At 40.8% G+C, this 25145-nt stretch overlaps 1 protein-coding gene across 1 annotated transcript in view; it reads right to left on the bottom strand.

Annotated features, from left to right (window-relative positions):
- USP10 (ubiquitin specific peptidase 10) overlaps nucleotides 1-25145 on the bottom strand; it is a 65463-nt gene that overhangs the window by 34282 nt on the left and 6036 nt on the right. The window contains exon 2 of the mRNA XM_019635197.1: nucleotides 3532-3600. Within this exon, the coding sequence (XP_019490742.1) occupies nucleotides 3532-3600 (69 nt within the window). The remainder of the gene's footprint in view (nucleotides 1-3531; nucleotides 3601-25145) is intronic.

The following is a 25145-nucleotide window of genomic DNA, read 5'->3' as shown; positions in this document are numbered from 1 at the left end:
TAGAGACACTGTTTTTACATGTACACCGTACCATTTCTCAAATTTCAGTTTTTTTAGTTCTTGGCCCCAAGGAGAGAAAAATATGCCTTATCAAGTTCCTAATAGCCAAAAAGTATATGAGGAATAGGGCTGGATTTTAATTTATGCCACATGGTAGGAACAGTGCATGTAGGAGATACAATTATTTTACCTACAAGATAAAAGTCCAAACAATTACGTAATGGAAGTGAGATAACATCACTCACCTACCCACTGATCTAACCATGTATCACCCCATTAAACAGTCCGTGCCCTATATGTTGTTATAATCCAGACCCCTGAACTGTAATATTAATAATTACATATTGAGAACAATATTTGTTAATTAGCCTATATTTCCTTTTTGCGAGTTATTGGACCACATGTGATCTTGATAGACAACACACTTGTCATACCATGCCCCCCAAACTAAATGCATGCTCAGTGCATGCTCAAATGGGCCCAGACACACTAAGATTTCTGGCTATAACTCATTTTGATGAGACACAGCCATTATTTCTGCAAATAAAAAGTCTAACATAACTTTACCATCAGCATCAATTGTATCTACTAACATTTGTTACACACTAAGTATCACACCACACATTAATGATTTCTCAACATTTCTGTGAGGCAAATAAGCATTCTCCATGTTCAATTTTTTTTTTTTTTTGAAAAAGGCATAATGAGATGGAGGAAATTGCACAAGACTGCCGAGCCTCTTTAAGTGGCAGAGTGACGAAGGCACCAAGCTCTTCAGACTTGAAATATGGTACATTTTCCACTTTCATATCACAGGAAAACGCACATTTTTATTCTGACACTTGCAAACAGGCACTCAAAAACCCAAAAATATGCGCACAGCTGAGAAAAGCTTTTATAAAGTATAGAGGTTGAGCTTTATCATTTCTTAAAAACTTAGTTGCAAAGAGCAGTTAGATTGTGGTGTTCTGGCAAGTACATCATATTTTACTGTGATTTAAAGACAGAAATTATTTAAAACTTGATTAGTAGTATATAGAGAACATCAATTAACACTAGTGCTTGGGGAATATGGGATCTGATTATGTTTTTCCTAATTAATCGCTTTCTTATCAGAAAATACTAAACTTCAATCCTTCTTTTATAGAATTCCAAAATGCATAGATATATTTTACTGCCTTAGGAAATACAACATATAATTTAACTTTCACTACAGTCCTGGGTTTGTATCTCCTTAGATTCCTTAAATTCATAACTGTTAACATCAATGAACACAAGAGATGGAGATGGCACTGAATTTACTCATTTTCTAAAATGAAACCTTATATAAGCTTTATTTTCTTTTTTCTAAAGTGAAAGAGAAAACAAGTAACAAATACAGATGTCCTTCTTACAGCTGTATAGTTTAAGTAATGCTTTCAATATGTTCTCATTTAATCCCACCTCCATAAAGCTAAAAATTTTTTAGAATCCAAGAAGCCAAGGTGAAAAATAAAAGACGTGCCAAGGTGACATGTGACCCTGCCAGACCCCAACCCTGGCCTTTTGACTCCTATTCTAAGTAATTATCTTCTGCTCCATTTTACCAAATAAAACAATTCCATACATTAATTTTTAATATGCATGCAAACATACGACTGTATATATTTACAAAGGGCTCTAAAATTTAGGGATCTAAACTTACTTTTCATTACAAGTTAACTAGGATTTTACTTGATGTACTTGTATACTTACTTCTCCCCCATTTTTTGTTTTCAATGCAATTTCAACAGTATTTACATTTAAAATATAAATCTGAAAAAATGTTCCTGGTTAAGTTTTTATTACGCTAAAACAGAAACCATCACACAAAGAGTGAACATTAAAAAAGGCTTCAATGGAGAAATATACCACAATCGTGGTTAGAAAAACTATCATAAAGATGTTAATTCTTCTACAAATTAATCCATCATTTTAACACAATTCCAACTAAAATTCCAAAAGGATTTTTCATGTAACTTGATATGCTGATCATGAGTTTCTAAGGAAGAGTTAAGAATGAAAGAGAGCCAAAATAACTTTTAAGTATAAGAAGAAGGTGTGTGCCCTCCCTGCTGGAAGACTGTTTATAAAGTTGCAGCATTTAAAATGTATGGTATTGATACAGAGATAAAACAAAAGGCCCATAGAACAAGGGACCCAGAATCAACCAAGCATAGAGAGATGTGTAACCTGACAGGATGGCGCTAAACCTATGAGCTCAGCAAATGGTATACAAAGGGCCAAGTTCTACTGCCATGGAGGAGGGATTAGTATGTCCCTACCTCACACATACACAAAAATCAATACCTCAATTTCAGTTGTATTACATACTAAAGTGAAAGCAAAAACCTTCAAAAACCTTACGACTTTTAAAAGAAAACAAAAGTCTTTATTACCTTAGAGAAGGAAGAATTTCTTAAAGATATTTTTTAAAAAACCAAAAATCCACAAACCATGTGGAAAAAAGTGAATACATTTGACATTAAAGTGAAAAAATGTACTCCTGTTACCCAGCAAAAAATGAAAAGTGCATCATATACAAAGTTTAAAGACCCTCATGCTAAGAAAAGATACCTGTAATATGCAAAACCAAAGATTACTAATCCTATAAATAAGAGACAAACCACTTGATAAAAAATATGGACAAGGTATAGCAATCGGGTAATTCACAGAAGTGGAAATCTGTATCGCCAATGGACATGTGAAAATAATGAAACAGGGCTCAACCATTTGCAATTTGGGAAATGTAAATTAAAACAATGAGAATATAGTTATAACCCATCAGATTAACAAAAATTTTAAGTATGTCTATACTGAGAATTAGCAAGTTTGTTTTTTAATATGATAGAGAAAAATCTCATGCACTGCTGATGAGAATGCAGACTGTTAAAACCACTTAGAAAGCAGGTTAGCAGTCTCTAGTAAAACTAAAAGTGTTATTCCTTGCTCAACCCAGCAGTTCCATTCCTAGCGTATATCCTGGGGAAACCCAGAGAAACATGAGACAAACATGTTTATTCCAACATTTTCGTAATAGTGGAAGAACTAATTGCTTGGTATTTAGCAATTAAAATCAAAGAACAAGAACAAAATATATTCGTATAGATAAATCTAAACATGTTAGCTTAAAACTACAAAATGATTAATATAGTATGAAACCATTTATGTGACATTTTAAACCATATAAAACAATACAATGTGCTGTTGATACACACATATGTAGTAAAAGGTGAAATACCAATTTTAGCAGAGTCATTATTTCTGGGAAGGAGGGGAATATGATGATGGAGGCTTCAACTATATCTCTAATGTTTTGCTATTTATAAATATAGCAAAATGTTAGTATTAGTCAAATCTGATTGAAGAGTTCAGGCATTTCTCATATTAGTCTCTGCACTTTCCTGTACATTAGAATTCCTTATCAAAAAGCATAAATTAAAAAATAAAAACTAAAACATAAGTACTAATTAGATCTACACATATAGTCAATAAAACAAAGTTTTGTCTTACCTCAACTGAAGAGCGAGGAGTCACAAAGAACTGATTGAATTCATCAGGGCTAAAATCTCCAAAAATATACTGAAAAAAAAAAAAAAAAGAATTGCTGATCACATAAAATATACAAATTTTATAATTTCAGAAAAAACGCTACATGTTAAAACAACCCAATGAAATATTTGGGCCAGAATCCCCAAGACCCTTTCTCAATTAAACAAATCAAAGGTCTGCAAAGTGAGATTTATTAGGTGTATTTTCTAATTACAAATAAACAAAATACTACTTAGCCTTTTCTATAAACTGTCAAAGAACACTCTGAAACTGTTTTGATACAACTCGTCAAAAGCTTATTTTGAAACAGGTCAATTTTGTACACCAAACTTATAAGCAGAATCCTGTTTGCAGGAGGATTTTTTTTGATTCACAAACATTTCCAGTTGTTCTATTTACCTTTCTGCTGACTCATGTCACTACCTTCATTTCAGTTTTCTCTGCCATACATACTAAAGAAAAGCAGAAAACGTGGTTCAAATGGGAAGATAGGGAAATCCAACCAAGGAAAATGTTAATGATCCTGATGAATGATCTTTAAAAATATATATGTACTCTTTTATCTTAAAAATGTATTGAAACATTATGCATAGATAAAACACTATTAACAAACCTAGTTGCATACCCTCATTCCATACCATAGACTTCTAAATGTGACTTTCTGGAAAAACATCTGGTTAAACTGCATGGAAGCAAGTTTGACAAGTGCCTGGCAATTCATATTCCTCCTGGAACTTCAAGAAATAAGTCACTGACAAGAATCAGTATGACTAGATTCCTGCAAAGGAGAATCACTCACTAATTATTCATTTATTTAAGTGATAATTATTTAGCGCCTACTAAGTGCTATGCATGATGACTGGTGCTGGGGATAAAAATGGTAAGCAGAGATGTGGTTCCTCTGCTTTAAATGAAGCTGACAGTCTAATAAATTGCAGGGAAATTTACAAGAATGTGATTCAAAAATAACCAATAACTAAATATTATATGAATAGATATTACCCATTATTGTAAATGTGAATTATTGGTAACTAACTCTCACAGCCTGTTTGTAAGAATGTACCAATATTTTGGGGGAAAACATTTCTGGAGGACTCTTTTGCAATAGCTACCAAGACTGTCAATATTAATATATAATATTAATATATTAAAAATGAAAACATCTTCATATAATATTTAAATATACTTGCAAAAGTCCACAGAGAAACTGTGCATTGAAAGTGATGGAGTCCCAAAACAATTTAGAAATGGTCTTCTGAAATACTTCCCTTGTGAGCTTAGTGAGCTCTGACCATCTCATCATCATGAACATTGGGTAAAAGCTTATGTTAATTTCACTCAGGCACAATACCAAGTAATGGATGGGAAAGGTATCTTTAAATGAAAAGAAAGCAGAAGAAAAGGTGGAGGTGAGATGTATGTAAAGAAATGACACTGCTGACTGGTATTCTTTTATAGTCCTACTGCAAACAGAGATCTTGAAGTCTAGATACAAACTTCAAAATCTACTCAGGATAAAATGAAAACAGAGCCTCAGATTGGGAAGAAATATTCCTGACAATACCAAATGCAGGTGAGGCTGTAAAGCAACTGGAACTCTCTACATGGCTGACACAGGTGTAGATGCACAGTCACTTCGGAAAATGAGTTTGGCAGTTTCTTATAAAGTTACTTACCATAGGACCCAAGCAACCCCACTCCTAAGTTTTTACCCAAGAGAAATGAAGGCCTATGTACATATATACAAACACACGTGCGCGTGCGCGTATGCTGATGCTTCTAGCAGCTCTGTTTGTAATCACCAAAACCCAGAAACAACCCAAATGCCCATCACCAGGTGGATGTGGTACATCTATACAATGAAATACTAATCAATGACTCTCAAAAGCATCATGCTAAGTTAAAGTCAGACTTAAAGCACTACATGTTATATTACTGCACTTATATGATATTCTAGGGCAAAACTATACAGACAGACAACAGATCAATGGTTGTCAAGGTCTGGAGAAGTACTGATTACAAAGACGTACAAGGGAAGTTTTGGGGTAGATGGAAATATTCACAGGGGAGGCCTGCTGGAGAAACACTGACCTTCCTAATTTCCAAGAAAACACACATCCATTAAAATACTAATGATTTCAGTCCTCATATGAATGGACACCAAAGAATCACAAAACAAGTGAGGCATAATCAACAAACAACAGAGAATTACTATTTAAAATATTAAAAAAAATAAATGAGTAAATACAGCAAACACAGGAAACAGAATAGTTTTTTAAAATTCTAATCTGTATCCTTAAAGACATTCTGGCAGATTAAAAAAAGCACAAACTGGGCCGGCTGAGTGGCGCGATGGTTAAGAACTGGCTTGGGACGCCAGAGGGCCCCGGTTCGGATCCCACATATGAGGGCCAGTGACACTGCCCTCCACAGCTAAGATGCTGAACAACAGCTCAACCTGGAGCTGGGCTGTCGTGAGTCGCCGTAGGCTGCAGCTCCTGTGGCAGTGGGTTGCCATGGGCTACCGTATGTAGCCAGCAGCCAGCGTGAGCAGCCAGCAGCCGCTGTGAGCGGCCGTCCAGAAGCCAGCAACTAATCTGCCTCGCCCAGGAAGAGCGCAATGATGGTGCCAACTTGGGCCAGTGAAGCAACGTCCTCCACAACTAGACTGAAGAACAAAAGGACAGCAACTTGTCTGTTCCCCTTCCCTCAATTCCCCAATAAAAAAAAAAATCTTAAAAAAAAAAAAGCACAGACTGCCATGAAAAGGGGCCTATTAGAAAATAAGAAGTGTTCAAAAAATTATTAAATTTAAATTACTAAATTTAAAAACTCAACTAAGGGGCCGGCTGAGTGGCTCGTTGGTTAAGAGTTGTCTTGGGAGCACGAGCTCTGAGCAGTAGGGCCACCGGTTCGGATCCCACATGGGCCAGTGACACTGCGCCCTCTACAGCTAACATGAAGAACAGCTCGACCTAGAGCTGGGCTGCTGTGAATCAACAGTGACGGCACAGGCTGCAGTGGGGCTGGCTGGCAGCAGGCGTGAGCTTTCGTGAGCCACCATGAATGGCTGTCCAATGGCCAGCGAGCAACTGCCTCACCCAGGAAAAGCGCACTGATAATACCAACATGGGCCAGTGAAGCGACATCCTCCACAACGAGACTGAAGAACAAAAGGACAGCAACTTGTCTGTTCCCTTTCCCCGATTCCCCAGTGCTGTTCCCCTCCCTCAACTCTCCAATAAAATCTTTAAAAAAAAACTCAACTAAAAATCACCCTACTGGAATCACACTGTTTTCATATAAATAGTAGAAATATTGTGGTAAAAGATCTCCATTTTATCTTATGAATAAGAACCTTGTGTATTTTAATTCAGAATGTGGGGAAAATATACAAGGATGAGACCTGAAACGTTCTATAGGATTGTTAGGTTATTTACTTTAGGCAAATTTTCTTCCTGGAAAACTGAAAATAAAATAAAAATCAAATACTCATTTAAATCACACTTTCATATATGAGTTCATATACAGTCTTACATCTTTTTTAAAGAGGCTATCTTGTTAATCCAGTAAGAGAACTAAAATTCCAAACGGTTTAATAGTATCTTGTCAGTAAAGAGGGAGAAAGAAGAGGAGGAATCGTAACCCAAGCTACTAACACACACAAGCATTCCTGCACTAGTTGGCTGGGGGTAACCTCAAGGCCAACAGTCAGAATACTTAGAAAGTTTCCAGGGAAAGACTATTGTTTTATTATTTTCAATTTTATTATTTTTACTTAATTCTTTATTTTATTTTAAGATTTTATTGGGGATTTGGGGAAGGGGAACAGCCAAGTTGTTGTCCTTCAGTCTTAGTTGTGGAGGGCGCAGCTAGCTCAGCTCCAAGTCCAGTTGCCATCCAGCCGCCCGTCAGCAGCTCAGGGCAGCTCAGCTCAAGGTGCCGTGTTCAATCTTAGCTGCGGGTGGGTGCAGCCCACCATCCCATGAGGGAGTTGAACCGGCAACCTTATTGTTAGGAACACGTGCTCTCACCAGCTGAACCATCCTGCCACCTGTTGGCAACTCAGCTCAGGTGCAGCTCACTGGCCCATGTGCGGATCGAACCGGCGACCCTGTTGCTCAGAGCTTGCACTCTTAACCAACTGGACCACTCGGCCGGCCCCTTAATTCTTTATTTTTAAAGTATTACTGGGTTGTCGGAAAAGTCATGATGTATTTTTCTGTTTTCATTGTAAAAATGCATCATGACTTTTCCGACAACCCCGATATTTGAAAAAGTTTGCTACAGGTTTTAAGTTTGCTTTTATTACAACTTCATGTCAATAATTTCTCCACAGATACGCACCTTCAATCTGATTAAAACTTCACTGGGACAAAAATGAGGAAGAGCTTCATGTAGGGATAGGGAGAAATCTCCAAGATACTGTTAAATGAAGAAATAGTTGGGGGTAAAAAGGGAGGAAAATAGAAATATCTATTTGTGTTTTCACCAGAAATACTGGAAAGGGAGCCAAAAAGGGAATGTAATGGTTACCAAGCCCAGTGAAGGTAGTGGAGCAGGAAGTGAGACTTCTTAGCAGGAATCTTTTCAGAGTTTATAGTTCTGAACCATACAAATACCTTCTCTATTCAAAAAATTAATTGTAAAAAGTCAATGTATACAGAAATCATTGTACAACTATTCAAATACACCCATTTTGCAAAGAAGTTGTAAGTTTGTACCTGTGTTAGCTCCAAGAGCTCACTGACAAAAGATTAGGAACTTGATGAAAACATGTAATCCAAAAAGGCCCCACAAGCAACTGCTAACTGCCAACTATGCAATGCTAAAATATCATTTAACACTTGACAAACTACTAGCCAGAGCTGCTCTGAACGCCAACGCAATTTCCTTAACTGGTTCACATATATCAATAAACAACTCCATCAAAATACACATGAATCACATCCTCTTGCCACAATCAGATTTTCAATCCTTAATGCACAAGCTTCTGAAAGTGAGTTGTTCTACTTCACCAATATAAGAAAGAGTCATTTCAATTTTATGGCTGAGATAACAGAGGGGGTTGCTAAGAAGCTAGTACCACCAATTAAGGGGATTTCTCCAATGTGTTCAGCACCTTGGGGCATTCTGATTAGGATTCCTATTTCCTGTAGAATGAGTATTGCCCCTGTGCTCATGGAAAAAATGGGGGAAAGGGGGATGTTCCCTGCACTATTTTTATTTTTGCAACTTTTATAAATTTGAAATGATTTCCAAATAAAGAGGCTGTTGTTTTGTTTTGTTTTTAAGCTAAAGCTGAAAACGCTCAGTTGTGAGGAAAACCTTTACCCCTCTCTTTATATAAGCGTGGAACATTCTCCTTCCTCTGGAGGACTAATAAGTATATTTTAAAGTCGATTTTTAGGGAAAAAACATTGTGTTTGTGTTTAAAAAACAAAAGATGAAAATGATCCTGCACCTGACTCCACAGGATTTATAATTTATTGGGTTGTCAGAAAATTCATGCCGCATTTTTGCAATGAAAAACATAGAAAAAATATGTCATGCCTTTGCCGACAACCCAACAGCTCTGGTGAAGAAAATGCCACTGACCACATGAGTTAGTTTGTCCTGTGAGAGCAGAGGGAGATAAAGCATAGAACAATGAACTCTGCATGGGAGACTTGCATTCTCTCTTGTATTTCCAAAGCCTGGTGCAGGGCCGAGTGCATACAGATGCTCAATAAATGAGCATTTGTGAGGATAAAACAAAAGAAGGTGCCTGAAAGGCCCTCTGTCAGCCATACCTCCTTACACAAATGTTTACGTAAATATTTATTGTTGTTAATAATTCTACTCTTCAAACAGCTGTATCAAATGCTGTAAGGCAAGCTGGAAATTCCCCAAGCTTTTAAGCAACCCCCATCAGTTAGATGAGTAAGGGAGACAAGAAAGCTTCATCAAGTGCTCCTTTCCCAACTGCTGTGCCGCCCACAGGAAGGGCCTGCAGGCAGGGGGACACACCACAAGGCCTTCCAGCCTCTCCATTCCCCATCAGAAAGTGAGCCCGGGAGGTGGAGCAGCTCTTCCCCACCACCGGGAACAAAGCTCAGCTTCCCTTCACGTCCAGCTGAGCCCGGCTCAGGATTTCAGAACGCCCACTGTTCTTGTGTTTGGTGATCTTCTGAGCCTTTCTAGGGAGGACATGAAAAATATATACAAGAAACACTTCGGGAATAAGGGGGACCACAACACAAGATGGAAACAAGACACCTCACTGAAGCACAGACCCCAAGTGTAGCTGCTCTGGGTTTCATCTTCTGGAGGAGATCAGAGGCCAGTGTCAGAGGGCTTACGTTTGTCAACCCTGGAGAAGAGGCTGCCACAACTGGAAAAACCAGTGTTCATGCTAAAGGGAACGCAAAGATGCAATTCCAGCCAAGGAAGGTGAGGAGACGGAGAGATGTTTCCTGTTCCCCTGCACCGCCTTACAGTTCTCCAAAGACGGAATGGCCACAGGAAACAGCACTTGGCAGAACGCAGCAACGGAAGGCTATCACTATTGCACGGCACCAGGGGGCGCCAGAGCACAGCACGATGGGCCTTCAGTCAAGCTTCCAAAACGGCACCTCTAGAAACACAAGTATGTAGGGTACCATCAAATCCAAGCTCTGCCTTCAAAAGGACTTATGGAAATAGGAGATCAGCCTCTGACGTAAAAGTTAAGATACACAGGCAGTGATCAATACACACTTTGCTGAGTGTGCATTGTACGTCACAGGTTCCAAGGCAAGTCGGACAACTATGACCCCAGCTCCAGGGAACAACTCCTGTTCCCTGGATACAGACCCAAAGCCAAGCCTCGCAGGGCAAAATGACAGAAACCGAGTCACAGCTAAAGAAGGGCTGAGGAGAAATACAAAGTCTTCTCGACTTCCTGGTTTCCCATCCCAAGGAAACTGAATTTCAGAGATATGAGGAAACATTAAGGACTCATGAACTATTTCAAGTAATTTTGTCTAAAATGAGGGGATGCTGGACTAGATAACCTCCGAAGTTCTTCCCAGTTCCAAAATGACCTCCTGGATCTAACAAAGAGTAAGAAACACGGGTTTGGAAATGTTCTCAGACTAATATGGGCTGAGACCACGTGGATGAACCCTGAAAACATGATGCTGAGTGAAAAAAAAGCCAGGCTCGGGCCAGCCGAGTGGCGCAATGGTTAAGAACTCGCTTGGGATGCCAGAGGGCCCCGGTTCGGATCCCACATATGAGGGCCAGTGACACTGCCCTCTACAGGTAAGATGCTGAACAACAGCTCAACCTGGAGCTGGGCTGCTGTGAGTCGCCGGCGACGGCGTGGGCTGCAGTCCCTGTGGCAGTGGGTTGCCATGGGCTACCGTGTGTAGCCAGCAGCCAGCGTGAGCGGCCGTCCAGAAGCCGGCGACTGATCTGCCTCACCCGGGAAGAGCGCAATGATGGTGCCAACTTGGGCCAGTGAAGCAACATCCTCCACAACTAGACTGAAGAACCAAAACGACAGCAACTTGTCTGTCCCCCTTGCCCCAATTCCCCAGCACTGTTCCCATCCCCCCAATTCACCAATAAAAATCTTAAAAAAAAAAGCCAGGCTCAAAGGGCCACATGTTGCAGGCCGGCTGAGTGACTCAGTTGGTTAATTGGCTTAAAAGCATGAGCTCTGAGCCAACAGGGCTGCTGGTTCGATTCCCACATGGGCCAGTGTAGCTGCGCCTGAGCTGAGCTATTGCTGAGCTGCCAACAGGTGGCAGGATGGCTCCACTGGTGTAACAACAAGACTGCCTGTTTGATGGTGGACTATGCCCACCCTCAACTAAGACTGTACTCAGCATCTTGAGCTGAGATGCCACCTGGATGGCTCAGTGGACAGAGCATGCGCTCTTAACAACAAGGCTGCTGGTTCGATTCCCACATGGTGGCTATGTTCACCCGTAACTAAGACTAAACTCGGCACCTTGAGTTAGAGGCCACAAACTGCCGACGGGAAGCCAGATGGCAACTGGCGCCCTCCACAACGAAGATTGAGGAACAACAACTTGGCTGGTTCCCTTCCCCAATTCCCCAACACTGTTCCCCTCCCCCAATTCCCCAATAACATCTTTAATAAAATAAAATAAAAATAAGGGCCACATGTTGTATGATTACAGGTCCTAAAGAGGCAAATCCCTAGATACAGAAAGTAGACTCTGGATGCTGGGGTGTGTGTGTGTGCGCGCGCGCCTGCGCGCACGTGCACAGGATGGGGAGGTTAACAGTGGGGGAGTCACTGCTAGCTAATAGGTACGGGGTTTTTGGAGTTCTAAAATCAGCAGTGGTGACAGTTACAGAACTCTGTGAATATACTAAAATCCACTGAAATGTACACTTATTTAAATGGGTGAATTCTGTGGTATATGAATTATACCTCAATAAAACAAGTGAAGTAAAAAACTCAGGTCAGTACTTGCATAAAAAAAAATTTTTAATTTTTTTACTAAATGTTACTAATCTTGGCCCAGTACTTAATGAATGCTAACTGACATCTATGGAACAGTCACAGAGCACTTTCAACTTTAGAAAATGGAGTGGGTGGTTTGGGACATCTGGGGTGACACTGTTCAAATAGCCAATGCAGAGCAGGAATTTCATTGATTTAACTATATATATTGGGCACCAACTATCCACAGTGAACTGTGCTAGATTATGAGAATAAACTTTGAATAAAACAAACTTAGGGTTCACAGCATCATGACATTTACAGTTTTGTCACAGTGCAAATGGACTGCAAGTTGCAAATGAGAGTTACAAATGACAAAAACAGACAAAGGAAAAGAGCAGTCGGGGAAAGGCTTGTTCCTCAACTGACTTGGGTTGTAGCAGAATTGTGCTATACTTCCTGAGGCAAAGAGCTCCTGAGAAAGAAAACAAAAAGGACAAACTGTGACAAAGCCTCCTTAGAATTCAAATGTCAAAGTACTGCAATTTAGTGTCTAGTTTCATGTGGTGTGTGTATTTTATAATGACTATTAAAGTCCTATCAAAAGGTATCCTCTCACCTTTCGAAGTAGGAATTTTAATAGGTTGACTTGTATATACTTTAAGTGCTTTCATGGAGAGTCTGAGCTAAAACTGAATCTCCAAATTAGAAAAGATTCACTTAACAGAAAGCCACTTTTACCAACTTTTCAGTCCTATGTCTACAGTAAGTAGTTACATTACACAATGGCAGTTAAATTTTAACTAGTTTTGCTCTAAACTAGTACTAAACAGCAAGATAACAGAGAAAGTCCGCATTATACAATAACTTGCTATATAGAATTTTTATCACATGAAACAGTTGATAAATTTGGGAATGAATTCGGTGCATGTTATCTGGTATAGCCCTAGAAGTTCAAGATTCCACCAATTTTACTGTCCATTACACTTTGGTGCTAATCAGGAGGGAGGGGAGGGGAGGAGAAGGGAGGGAAGGAAGGGAGAAAGCACAATGCTGACTGTATGCTGAGGGACAATTTAAATTTTGGGGAAGTCAAGTTATACTTGGGTTTTTTATTGTGCAGAGGTTGGCGCCTCTAACCCCCACATTGTTCAAGGGTCAGATGAGGTTCTATCTTTACTGGGGCCAGGGGTGAATGAGAGAGGACAGGCTGCAAGGGGACTCAGAAACTTCTGGGAGCTTTTGGGAGCGATGGAAATGGTAGAAATGGTATCTTGACTGTGGAGGTGATTATACAAATACACACATTTGTTAAAATTCATCAAACCATATACTTTAAATGGGTGAAATTCACTGCACATGTATTATGCCTCCATAAAGTTTTTTCATTGAAAAAGAAAAAAACCGAGGCCATTGGTATTGCCAGCAGTTACAATGCAGTACTTGGCATATAGTAGGTGCTTAAAATAGCTTTGTTAAACAAATGACTTCAGGAAGAAGAGAAAACCCACTACAAATAAAGTTCTAGGATAAGGAATGATAACCTCTGCATACTCCACGACAATAGTTTAAATACCCAGACACCAGTGGGCTGACAAAATTTTAACTTGACTGCTAAGACTGGTTTTTATTCTCCAGTATTTAACTATCACCAGAGAAGTTCCAGCCAGGAACATAATTTTCATTTCTAAATATAATCAAGATATAACATTTAATTTTTAAATATAACACTTAAACATCATCAAGACAACTGACTTAAGCTTTACAGAAAACTTTAAAGAGTATCTATTTTGACCTAGAGAAAAATCATTCACAATTACATGATCTCCTAAACTAAAAAAAAAAAGGAAATCAACTTTCAAATTTTTAAATCCAGAAGGAAAAAAGGGGCAAAACAAACCATGGATATGATCAGAAAGTATCAGGGCAGGTCAACCTTTTAAAACTCCATTTTTATTCCCCACCCCACTATCCCTGACCACCAAATAAGTTACCTGGGTCCATTGTGAAGAGGGCATTCTCCTACTGTTTCTTATCCCCCCCTTTTTCATTTAAACTTTAAAAAAATATATATATTTCACTAAGAACTACCTATGTGCAGTCAGATTCACTTTTCTGTCAGAGACATGGACTCCTGTTCCTGTGGACAAAAAATTATTTCCTTTTAAACTGATGCACAATAAAAGAAGTCTGACAATACCAAGTGCTGATGAGGATACAAAGGAATCCTCATGCACTGCTGGTGCAGCTGTAAAACGATACAGCTGCTTTGGAAAAGCCTGGCAGCTTCTTGTAAAATAAAACACACACTTACCATATGATCCAACAATTCCACTTCTAGGTGTTTTACCCACGAAAACAAAAAACATATGTGTACACAGAGACTTGTACATGAATATAGTCCACAGCTTCATTCATAATAGACAGACACTGGAACAACAAATGTTCCTCACAGGTGAAGAGATCAACAAATTGTGGTACATCCCTGCAATGGAATGCTACTCAGCACTGAAAAGGAAGGAATTCCGACACACAATGTGGGTGAATCTCAAAACTGTGATGCGAAGTACAAAAAGCCAGCTATTCGGTCTTCGGAAAAGTCATGACGTATTTTGTGTTTTTCAAAGGTCATTTATTTATATATAAAGAACAGAGATTAATCAATGATATATTGCCCGTTTTGTTCAATAACCTTTTGCCATCTTTCAGTGAGCTTCATAAGTCCTTGTTCATAGAAGGACCTGTCTTTATCAGCAAATACCTGAACAAGGTGCTGATTTACAGCCTCATCTGAATTGAACGTTATACCACGCAAGGAGTTTTGAAGAGGTGAAACAAGTGGAAGTCTGACAGCGCAAGATCAGGCGAGTATGGTGGGTGTGGCAACACATCCCATCCAAGCTCCAATCATTTTTGACAGGTGATCAAACTTGTGTGTGGTCTCACGTTGTTGCGAAGGAACACAACTCCTTTACAATTAATGAGCTCTGGACGTTTCTGGATGATGGTTTTGTTCAAACTGTCCAATTGCCGACAGTACACATTCGAATTGATTGTTTGGTTCCTTGGTAGGAGCTCGAAAAACATGACACCTTCAAAATCCCACCACACTGAGAGCAAAACCTTCCTGATGAATATCTGCTTTCGATGTTGTTTGAGGCAAATCATCACATCGGGACCAAGACCATTTGCGCACCACATTGCTGTAAACAATCCACTTCTCATCACCAATTATCAGTCGCTTCAAAAAAGGATCGTTTTCCTCACATCTAATGAGCATATTGCAGATGTTTATACGTGCCAACAAATGAACTTTGAGTTCATGCGGAACCCAAATATCGAGCTTGCTTACGTATCCCAGCTTCTTCAGGTGGTCGTGAACGCTTGAATGATGGATGTTCAATGTTTCTGCAATCTCTTGTGTCGTGTAACGTGGGTCTGACTTGATCAATGCCTTTATTTTGTCGTCATCAACCTCAGTGGGCCTCCCTGACAGGTGCGTCATTGAGATCAAAATCACAAGCAGGGAATTTCGTGAACCATCATTGGCACTGACGTTCTTGTAGAGCATTGTCACCATAAACTTTATGCAACTTTTCACAAGCTTGATGCACGTTCTTCCCTTTATGGAAGTAAAACAGTAAAATATGGCAAAAATGCAGTTTGGTCTTCCATCTTCAACTTGTAAAATCTCCCAAACTCAACCAAATCATCCAATTTTTTTTTTAGAATGAAGCTAGAACTGTCAGCTCTCAAATGACATAGCAATAACATAGATGAGAATGACCCTAGTACTTCCAAAAATGAACTAGTGCCATGCCATCTGTTGCAAACATGCGTCATAACTTTTCCGAAGACCAAACAGAAGGGTACACTCTGTGTGATTCCACATAAGTGAAATTCTAGAAAAGGGAAACAGCCTACGGTGACAGACAGCAGATCAGTAATTGCCTGGGTACGGGGGAGATTCAGGGCAAAGGAGCATGAGGGAACTTTCTGGGTAATGGAAATGTTCTATGTCTTGACTATGGTGGTAGTTACCTGGCATATGTATGTGTTTGTCAAAACTCAACGGCAAACTTAAAATGGTTACATTTATTGTATTAAATTATACCACAATATGCATGATTTTTTTAAATACATGTCCAATCAAATTAATTGATGCATATCTACAAATAAGGAGGATGAAGCAGCTGTACTATAAAAACAGCTCTTGAAAACCAAGGACCGTAGTATTAATCTTACATAAATAGAATTTTTTAAGTACCCTGTATTTGCAAACATACACACCTTGGGTTTTGGGGTTTTTTTTTTTGAGATTTCATGTTCCTTGGTCCAAAGACTCTTACTAGTGGCACACAACACCACCTAAGCTATTGTGCATATTTGTATCTTGCTCTGTTATCATTGTAGGAGCACCCAACCCTTCTTTTAGCCTCCATGCCACCATCAGTCACCATCAGACTGTTGGTGCCTGGCTCAGCCTTAACAACTGCCTGGATCCCCTGACCACCTAATGCAAACCCCACACTACACACAGACAATAACTGCCAACAATGCTGAATCAAAACTCTAGTGTTTCATTAAATAGAGTGCTACATGGGCAAAAACCTGTTTAAGTAAATCTGTTCTACAGGATTTTTCACTCAATGAAATATGCTGGAAACAAACCAACAAACGCTTGGATACTGAAGGCCACCTGTCAGAAAGGAAAGTGCATCGCCAAAGCAGAGCTTCATGTTAAGACAATCAAAGAAAAAAGAAGTGTGACTGCATAAATGATTTTCTTTAATTTGCTGATCATTTGCCAATGGTCTCTTCAAATACCATGGAAAATCTAGAGCTGCCTAACAAGAAGTATTTATGTCAGCTGTAACATACACCCCTCTCCTTCCAATTTTAAGGGGTAAGTATAGATTATTCCCCTTAATGAATCGCTTTGGTTGTTATGAAAACCAAAGTTACTTAGAAGAACTGAGAGAAGCAGTAAAAGCTGCAAAATTACTATCTGCTGAAAATAAAAGAATGCGAGAGGGGTGCTGATATAGCTAAGGATCTGCCACATCCACTGAAGAAGCAGTGTTTTAAATTAGCACTAATTGTTTTTCTAAAATTACTTAGCAAATGATATCTCCTGCTCTTCCCTCAAATCAATGAATTAAAGACCTTCATCTTTCAGTTTACAATGTTGTGCTTTAATTAACTCTGGGAAATAAAAAAATCAACTCACAATCAGAAACAACTAAAAAATGGATCCAAAAAATGCCAAACATCACTGTTTTCAGTATGCATAAACTCTAACTTGTGAATGTTTATTACTTAAAAATAATATTGAAGGAGGGCCGGCCGAGTGGCGCATTGGTTAACAGCTGGCTTGGGACACCAGCTCTGAGCAGCAGGGCCCGGGTTCAGATCCCACATGAGGGCCAGTGACACTGCCCTCTACAGCTAAGATGGTGAGCAGCAGCTCGACCTGGAGCTGGGCTGCCATGAGTCGCCGGCGATGGCATAGGCTGCAGGCCCTGCTGCAGTGGGCTGCCATAAGCTACTGTGTGTGGCCAGCAGCCGGTGTGAGCTGCCAAGAGCCACCATGAGCGGCCATCCAGAGGCCAGCGACCAATCTGCCTCACCCGGGAAGAGCGCAATGATAATACCAACATGGGCTAGTGAAGTGACGTCCTCCACAACAAGACTGAAGAAAAGGACAGCAACTTGTCTGTTCCCCTTCCCCCAATTCCCCAATGCTGTTCCCATCCCCCAATTCCCCAATAAAAATCTTAAAAAATAATAATAAATAATAATAATAATAATAATAATATTGAAGGAAAAGGTTTAATAATGAAGAATATTCACAATACAAGAAATGGCATGAAAACACTTTACTAAACCACATATAATATAATCCTGTTTATTAAAAAAGAAAAGGCATTACAACGAAGCTGCCTGGCTCCCTCTGCCTCCCGTTCTGACTGGTCATCCAGAAGCCTTCATTTCCTCTACCTGCTGCCACTGCCTGAGCTGTGGCCTTTGGCACTTCTCAACTGGATCACACTGCAAGTGCCTAACTGGTCTTCCTGCTTTCAGTCTCACCCTTCATCCTCCAAACCACACGTGGCCACCACAGGGCTTTCTCTAAATTTTAGAGTCTAAAATGTGAATCTGATTCTTTTGGTCCCTAGAAAATAGCCTTGCAAGGCTCCCAGGACCTTTCAGGATAAAAAGCTCGGGCAGAGCATACACCTTCAGGACTTGGCTCTGGTCTATCTTTCCAGACTCATTGGCCCCATCCCTCCAACAGCCCAGCACTGAAGCTCTCTCCCTGCTCTTCCCACAGTGCACATGGGGTCTCGCATCAGGTGCCTTCTCTCTGGCCTCCACTGGCCTGGCTGGCTGCTCCTCACACTACAGAGCTCAGTTCCAGACTCATCTTTGCAAACTCTTTTCCTAAAACCTGCTGAGCTACTCTGGATTTTAAGAGCTGATTAGCCAGCCTTTCCCACACTTGACTGTGTGGACTTCCTGAATATATGAACCATGTTGTATCTTTCATTAATTTAGTCATCAATATGTATTTATTAAGCACTTATTATGTTCTAGGCACTGGGAATGAATCAGTGAAAAGAACATACAAATCCTTGCCCTCGTTAAACTTACATTCTGGTAAGGGGAGACAGAAAATGGACAAAATAACTATGTTAGAATATTAGGTGTCAGGGTATCAAAAAGTGGTAAGTACATTGAAGGAAAAGCAAGGGGAGAGGGCAGCAAGAATGAAGGAAGGTGAGATTTTAAAGCGGGCAGTAAAGCAGGCCTCCCTGAGAAAATGTCATCCACACAGTAGCTGAAAGCCAGGGAGCAAGTCCCGTGGACAGAGGAGAGAAGCAGGTCTAGAACACAGGGTCTCGAGACGGCTCGTTTCTGTATGCTCAGGGCTATGTAGCACATAGCTGGGCTCCAAAAATAACTATTAGATGAATGATGATCTTGGCTGGGATACCTAAGGTGACAACGGTGGTAAATACAAAAAATAACTGAGGCAAGCCAACCGAAAAGTTTCCAAGCTCATCGCTGACACACTGGCGCTCTACATGAAGGCTGCCAGCTCCTTGGCTTTCCAATTTGGGGGACAAGGGTATCTGCTCTGACCAGGTCAACAAAGGATCATTGACATGGCCCACTAACTGGGCATGGGAAAGCGATGGTGAAAGCATTTTACTTGCATCAGTAACTGTTCTCTGATCTCAGGACTACATTTGTTGAGAAACAGCCCAAAGAATGAAACAAAACAGATTATCTGATATACAGGTCAGTCACCTGGATTCAAGAAACTACACAACAGAGATAAAGACAGCCATGAAAAACCATAAAGGAAGCTTAGGGGTCACCCATGCATTCTTAATGCTGAAATTATAATCTTCATTACCTCTTCTTAATCAGCTCTCATTACTAAAAAGATATTTCTGTGCTAGGCAAATCTGTCCCATGGTTCTGTGCGCTGTGGTCCTGTTCTTCAATGCCAGAATCAGAAACATCACAGCAAACCCATATACAGTCCTGAGCACACTGAATGACAACCCAGTGTTCTCTTTATTTCCCTCGACTGGTCCCTCTGTCAATTAACTTATCCATTAGACACACAGTCAAGGCCAAGACTCTGGGCTAGACAGCGGGGGCCCTGGAGGAAAACCAGACCACATGATACTCAAGAAAACCTTCCTAAGCCAGTCAGATCACTCCCGGGGCCCCTGAACTCTCACTTCAGAGCGCCTGCTGGGGCGCTAGTTAGAGTGCCATCTGTGTGGAGTTCCCCTCCACCAGGCAGGGCCACGTATTCTCTCCGCCACTCTGGGCACAGGACCCACACAGGCCCAACAAGCTGCAGGCCTCCTTGAACGGCTGAATGACCGACCACAGGAGCAAAGACGGGGCACCTACAGAATCAAAGTCCACAGGGCTCTCAAAGCTCACCATGCACACCGTGTACACGGGATGCCTTTTCTCTTTCATAGAGAAGCGACGGACTAATTAGCAAAGCTGACTCAAATCTATGCTTCCACCCAAGAAGAAATCAATGGGAAAGAAACAAAAAGGCAACTGTTCACCTTAAAAAGAAACTTATTTGTTCAACATGTGCCTTGGGATGAGAGTCACACTCTTTCCAAACTCAACTCTGGTAACTTTGTGCCATTGCTAGGATACTGCTACAGTATCATTGTGTGTCAAGTTCAAGTTATAGGCAGCTAAAGTTCCAGCCAAAACTGAAGATTACACTTCAGATTTTTTTTTAAAGCTATTTCTTATCTCTTTCTCACTAAACAGAACTCTAGTCACGGCTAAAAAAAGAAAGTTTATGATCCTGGCACTTAACTCACACTGTGTAGTTGTGGCATGGAAAAGCCAAGAGTTCGGTAAGAACCAAGATGGAAGCAAGAGTAATTATTTTAGCACCAGTTTGTGAAAAACTGGAGACAAGAATTTCCTAAGCTGATAAAGGCATGACCAGCAACAACAGAAAAAGGCAGTAAGAATTTCTGATGGCAAGCTGCCGTAAGGCTGTGTGCACACATCCCCAAAGAGACTCTGACCACAGTCAGGCTTCAGGATGGATTAGAAAGTGAGTTCCAGCTCTCTGGGACATCACCCACAGTTAAGACAAGCTGTGGTGCTGGACCCTGTACTGTTCCCATACCGTCCACCGAAGTTGTTTCACAACATGGAGCACAGCAGTCATCAGCAGAGCGTCTCACGGCTTTGCGGGTCATTTTTCTACTTATATATTCTTTTGTGATTGTGTTTTACAACTTAACATACCCCAGCACAGGCCCCAGCATAAAGCAAGAGATGAATAAATGTTTGATGAAAAGGAATTAATTAGTTAATGAACTTCAACAAAACTGAAATCCCATTCTGAAGACCCAGTGTGGTGGGTCCACAAAGTGGCAAAACTTCCAGGGGTTTATTTCAACTGTATCTCTTCCCACGATTCATTCCACTCGGCACGAAAGTTAGATCATGTCACCTCTCAGAGTGGTACAAACCTGTATTTTTGGTTGTTGCTGTTCACACCTAACTAGACTGGAGAAGATAAAAATTTTTTGTTCCAAATATGTTTTAGCTAACCCTATTCACAGTAAAGTACTCAATAGGTTAAATGCAAAAAGCTGTAAACAAAACCACACGGAGTCTCTGAAACTTGAGTGTGGCTGAGATAACCTGGGAGAGTCGTCAGACAGATTTGGGGCCTGGTCATAGGGATCGCTGTTCAGTACATCTGGATGATGATGAGGGCGCCAACTGATTCTGATGGGTGAAGACTGTGACCAAGGACCACAACTTAAATACTATTATATAAAATTATCTCAAATGTCTAAAATTGGCGACAGAAAGTACTAAAGGGAAGCATTTCAAAATATTAAAGTAGTCATCTCAGAGTTGTGGGATATTATCGGTGATACATTTTTCATATTTTATTTTCTAGGAGTAATCAAGGAACAAATGCTTGTTTTTGTTTGTTTTTAAGACTTTTATTGGGGAATTGGGGGGATGGGAACAGTGCTGGGGAATTGGGGGAAGGGGAACAGACAAGTTGCTGTCCTTTTGTTCTTCAGTCTAGTTGTGGAGGACGTTGCTTCACTGGCCCAAGTTGGCACCATCATTGCGCTCTTCCCGGGCGAGGCAGATCAGTCGCAGCTTCTGGATGGCCACTCACTGCGGCTGCTGGCCACTCACGCTGGCTGCTGGCCACACACAGTAGCCCATGGCAACCCACTGCCACAGGGGCTGCAGCCTACGGCGACTCAAGGCAGCCCAGCTCCAGGTTGAGCTGTTGTTCAGCATCTTAGCTGTGAAGGGCAGTGTCATTGGCCCTCATATGTGGGATCCGAACCGGGGCCCTCTGGTGTCCCAAGCTAGTTCTTAACCATTGCGCCACTCGGCCGGCCCCAAATGCTTGTTTTTAACAGTGTCTCCCCTAAAAAATAAAGGGAATAATGTCCCCAAATGACCTCCCCTAACTACTCTATCCAGTTATCACTGATGACATTCAAGGGCTATCTGCCTTGCATTAATCTGCCTCAGATGTCCCCAAACAAATGCCCTACATCTTTTCCCCTCAAAGTTTTGGGATTTAAGATGCTTGGGGTGCTAAGGTGAGCAGAGTACACTCCGAGATCTGGAGGAGAGTCTGAAGAGTGATCCCCTTGACAACGCCTGAAGGCCTCCCTGCACAATCAGCAGTGCTAATAGAGTGGTGCTACCCACTTCCATACCCTGTGGTTTTATTCCTAAAACCTGTGGTTTCCCACAGACACCCACCTGCTTACAAGATCAAACGCAGCCTCCAGCTTGGTCTGTCAAGGTCCTTCACCTCTCCTCCGACTCCTGTCCCACCAATTCACCCTACACATCAATCAGCCACAAATCTATCTAGGGTTCCCAAACGTGCCGCAGGCTTTGAGACTGTTCCTCTGTATGTTCTCCCCTATATGCCCTTGTCCTCATGCTTCTCTGACTAAATGTCACCTTTCTAGACATCTTCCCAGCTTCCCCTGACATTCAGTCACTCTCTTCTTTTTTCAACCCATCTTACACTTAAGTATCTCCTGGATCATGCCACTTCTCTCCACTGCACCCTCCCTAGGTCAAAAGTCCAAGAACCCTCCCACCTGATCTCCTTATGGCCACTGTGACCCTGCTAGAGTCTATTCTGCATAGGGCAGTCAGAGTGTGAGCCCAAAATACAACCTGATTACGTGGTTCTGGGATCAAAAGCTGTATCATGCCCTCCTCCACGTTTTTCTCAGGACAAAGGCAGTAACTTCTAAGAAAGGCTGCAAGGTTGGCCAGTGCCTGTCTGCCTCAAGTCTCCAGCACTGAGCTCAAGACACACTGGTTTCCTCTGCATTCCTGAAGTGCTCCAAACTCCCTCCAGTAACAGGGCCACCACACATGCTGCTCCCACCGTCTAGGCTCTCAGCGAAGGCACCAATTCTGGGGGAAGCTTTCCTCGACTTCCCCAGGCCATGCCACAAGACTGTGCTCCCTTCCCCACTCCAGACACATTTCTCAGTTTGGACTAACACATGCATTACTGTGACTCTCTCATTAGTAACTGTCTCCCTCACTAGACAGCAAGCACCCTGGTAAGAGGGACAATGCCAGTTTTGGCTCATCACTCCATCCATCCTCAGCGCCTGGTACACAGGAGCCACTCAATCGCTATCTGATAAATGAATGAATGAATGAATGAATGAATGAATGAAAAGTTCTTGACTATATTGTTCACACTTCTATTATGGAAATTACCACCCTAAAACAGGATTCACCAATTACCCTGTTTCTCTCCCCACTACTCAGTGAACTTCTAAAGCACAGAAACTCTATAGTTCCTCAGAAGCTCTATATTGCTAATGCCCAGGCACCAAAAATATGTTTGAACAGTCACAAAAGATATAAAGTCCTTTATACGTGCTTCTGAATAAAGTGTCTGATGTCCTACAAATTAATTCCAAAGGAAATAGAAGGCTCCCCTTGGAGGACCTGATTTTGCATTTTACTGGTCAGGAGTGGTTGAATGTAGCTGTCTCTAGGGAGATGGACCCGAGGTGGGGAGTGGGAGAGTGTTTTATTTTTCTGCCACGGCAGTATTTTGATAAAAACAAAGGGGGAGGAGAAGAATACCTGATTTTGGAGAAGATACAGGAAAACCCAGGTTAATTACCCAATTCCCCACTATTCACACATCCTGGTGACCTACCAATCTCTCCAAGTAACAAAAGGTCTGTCCTCTCATAATCTTCTCGACTGCAGAGGTGACTGATGGACAAGAATTTGAATTTGAATCAGACCTCTTTTATAACAGAAAAACTGGAAAGTATGGCTGCTATAATTAAGGGGCTAAATATCTTTTCTTTTTTAAAAAAGTTGTTTAGGCTTTTTATTACTGAGAAATGTCTACAGCACTTCCACAGCCCTCAGTATACCGGGTCTCAGTGAGCCACTTTAACCTCCAGTATATCGGCTCCAATTCCTAGCAAAATTGGGTAAAAATAAAAAAGCTTACTATATTTAAATAGATGCCCTCTGTAATTTTAAAAATAAGATTTGCTCCAAAAAGGTCAGCTCAGTGACTATCTAGTTAGAACAGATTATATTGTGATACAATGGAACCGCCACCAAAAAAATGCCTTAACAGGAAAAAAGCATAGAAATATGTCAAACTCAGGATTAAAGATCAGAAAAAAAGAATGACTTATACTTTTTACTTTAAATACTTCTGTATTGTTTGCATGTTTTAGAAATAGCATGTGTTTATTTTGTATTTAGAAATAAGAACTTTATCAAAATGTACCCCAAGGACAATTTAGTAATAATTAGTAACATACTAGTAAACTTAGTAACGTATTACTGTCTTTAAACATTTAAATCTTTATTTCATTCATCCAGTCCATAAACTTTCATTGAGGAACTACTATGGGAAATCATAATGTGAAACATTGTGTCTTTATCAGTCTCTTCTAGAAAAGCAGATTGGCAAAGTAGAAAAGGCAAAGGATTTAGAAGTCAAAGATTTGCTTTTAAGTCCCTGATCACTCACTTAAAAGCCATGTGACTGACTATAAGTCACAACCTCCCCAGTCTCACTTTACTCTGTGTAAATGGTGATAACAATATGTTACAAAGTTGCTGTAAGGGTCGAACAAGCCATGGCACTTTTCAGCCACACAGTTTATACATTGCACAACATTCTCCACATGTCAATTACTGCAATGCTTAGTGTTTTATAATAAATGTTATTCCTTGCCCAATTATCAGATCTACCCAGGCCTACTCCAGGTCTCAAATAAATATACACATCTTGGCAGCCATCTCACAGGAATTTCTACTTAAAATATCAATGGAAGTTTTTTACCACACTGGGCAAAAATCTCCAAAAACTCTAGAATGAAACTTCATTTTCAAATTCTCGTTCCCCCAAAACGTCAACATGTCCTATCAAAAGGAAAAAGACTGTCACAATAAAAAATATTAAAGGGCTGGCTGAGTGACACGATGGTTAAGAACTGGCTTGGGATGCCAGAGGGCCCCGGTTCGGATCCCACATATGAGGGCCAGTGACACTGCCCTCTACAGCTAA

This window comes from Hipposideros armiger, unplaced genomic scaffold (genome assembly GCF_001890085.2).
Source record: "Hipposideros armiger isolate ML-2016 unplaced genomic scaffold, ASM189008v1 scaffold_19, whole genome shotgun sequence".
NCBI lineage: Eukaryota > Metazoa > Chordata > Mammalia > Chiroptera > Hipposideridae > Hipposideros > Hipposideros armiger.
The sequence above is the reverse complement of the archived record's forward strand: the minus strand, read 5'-3'. Positions and strand labels throughout refer to the sequence as shown.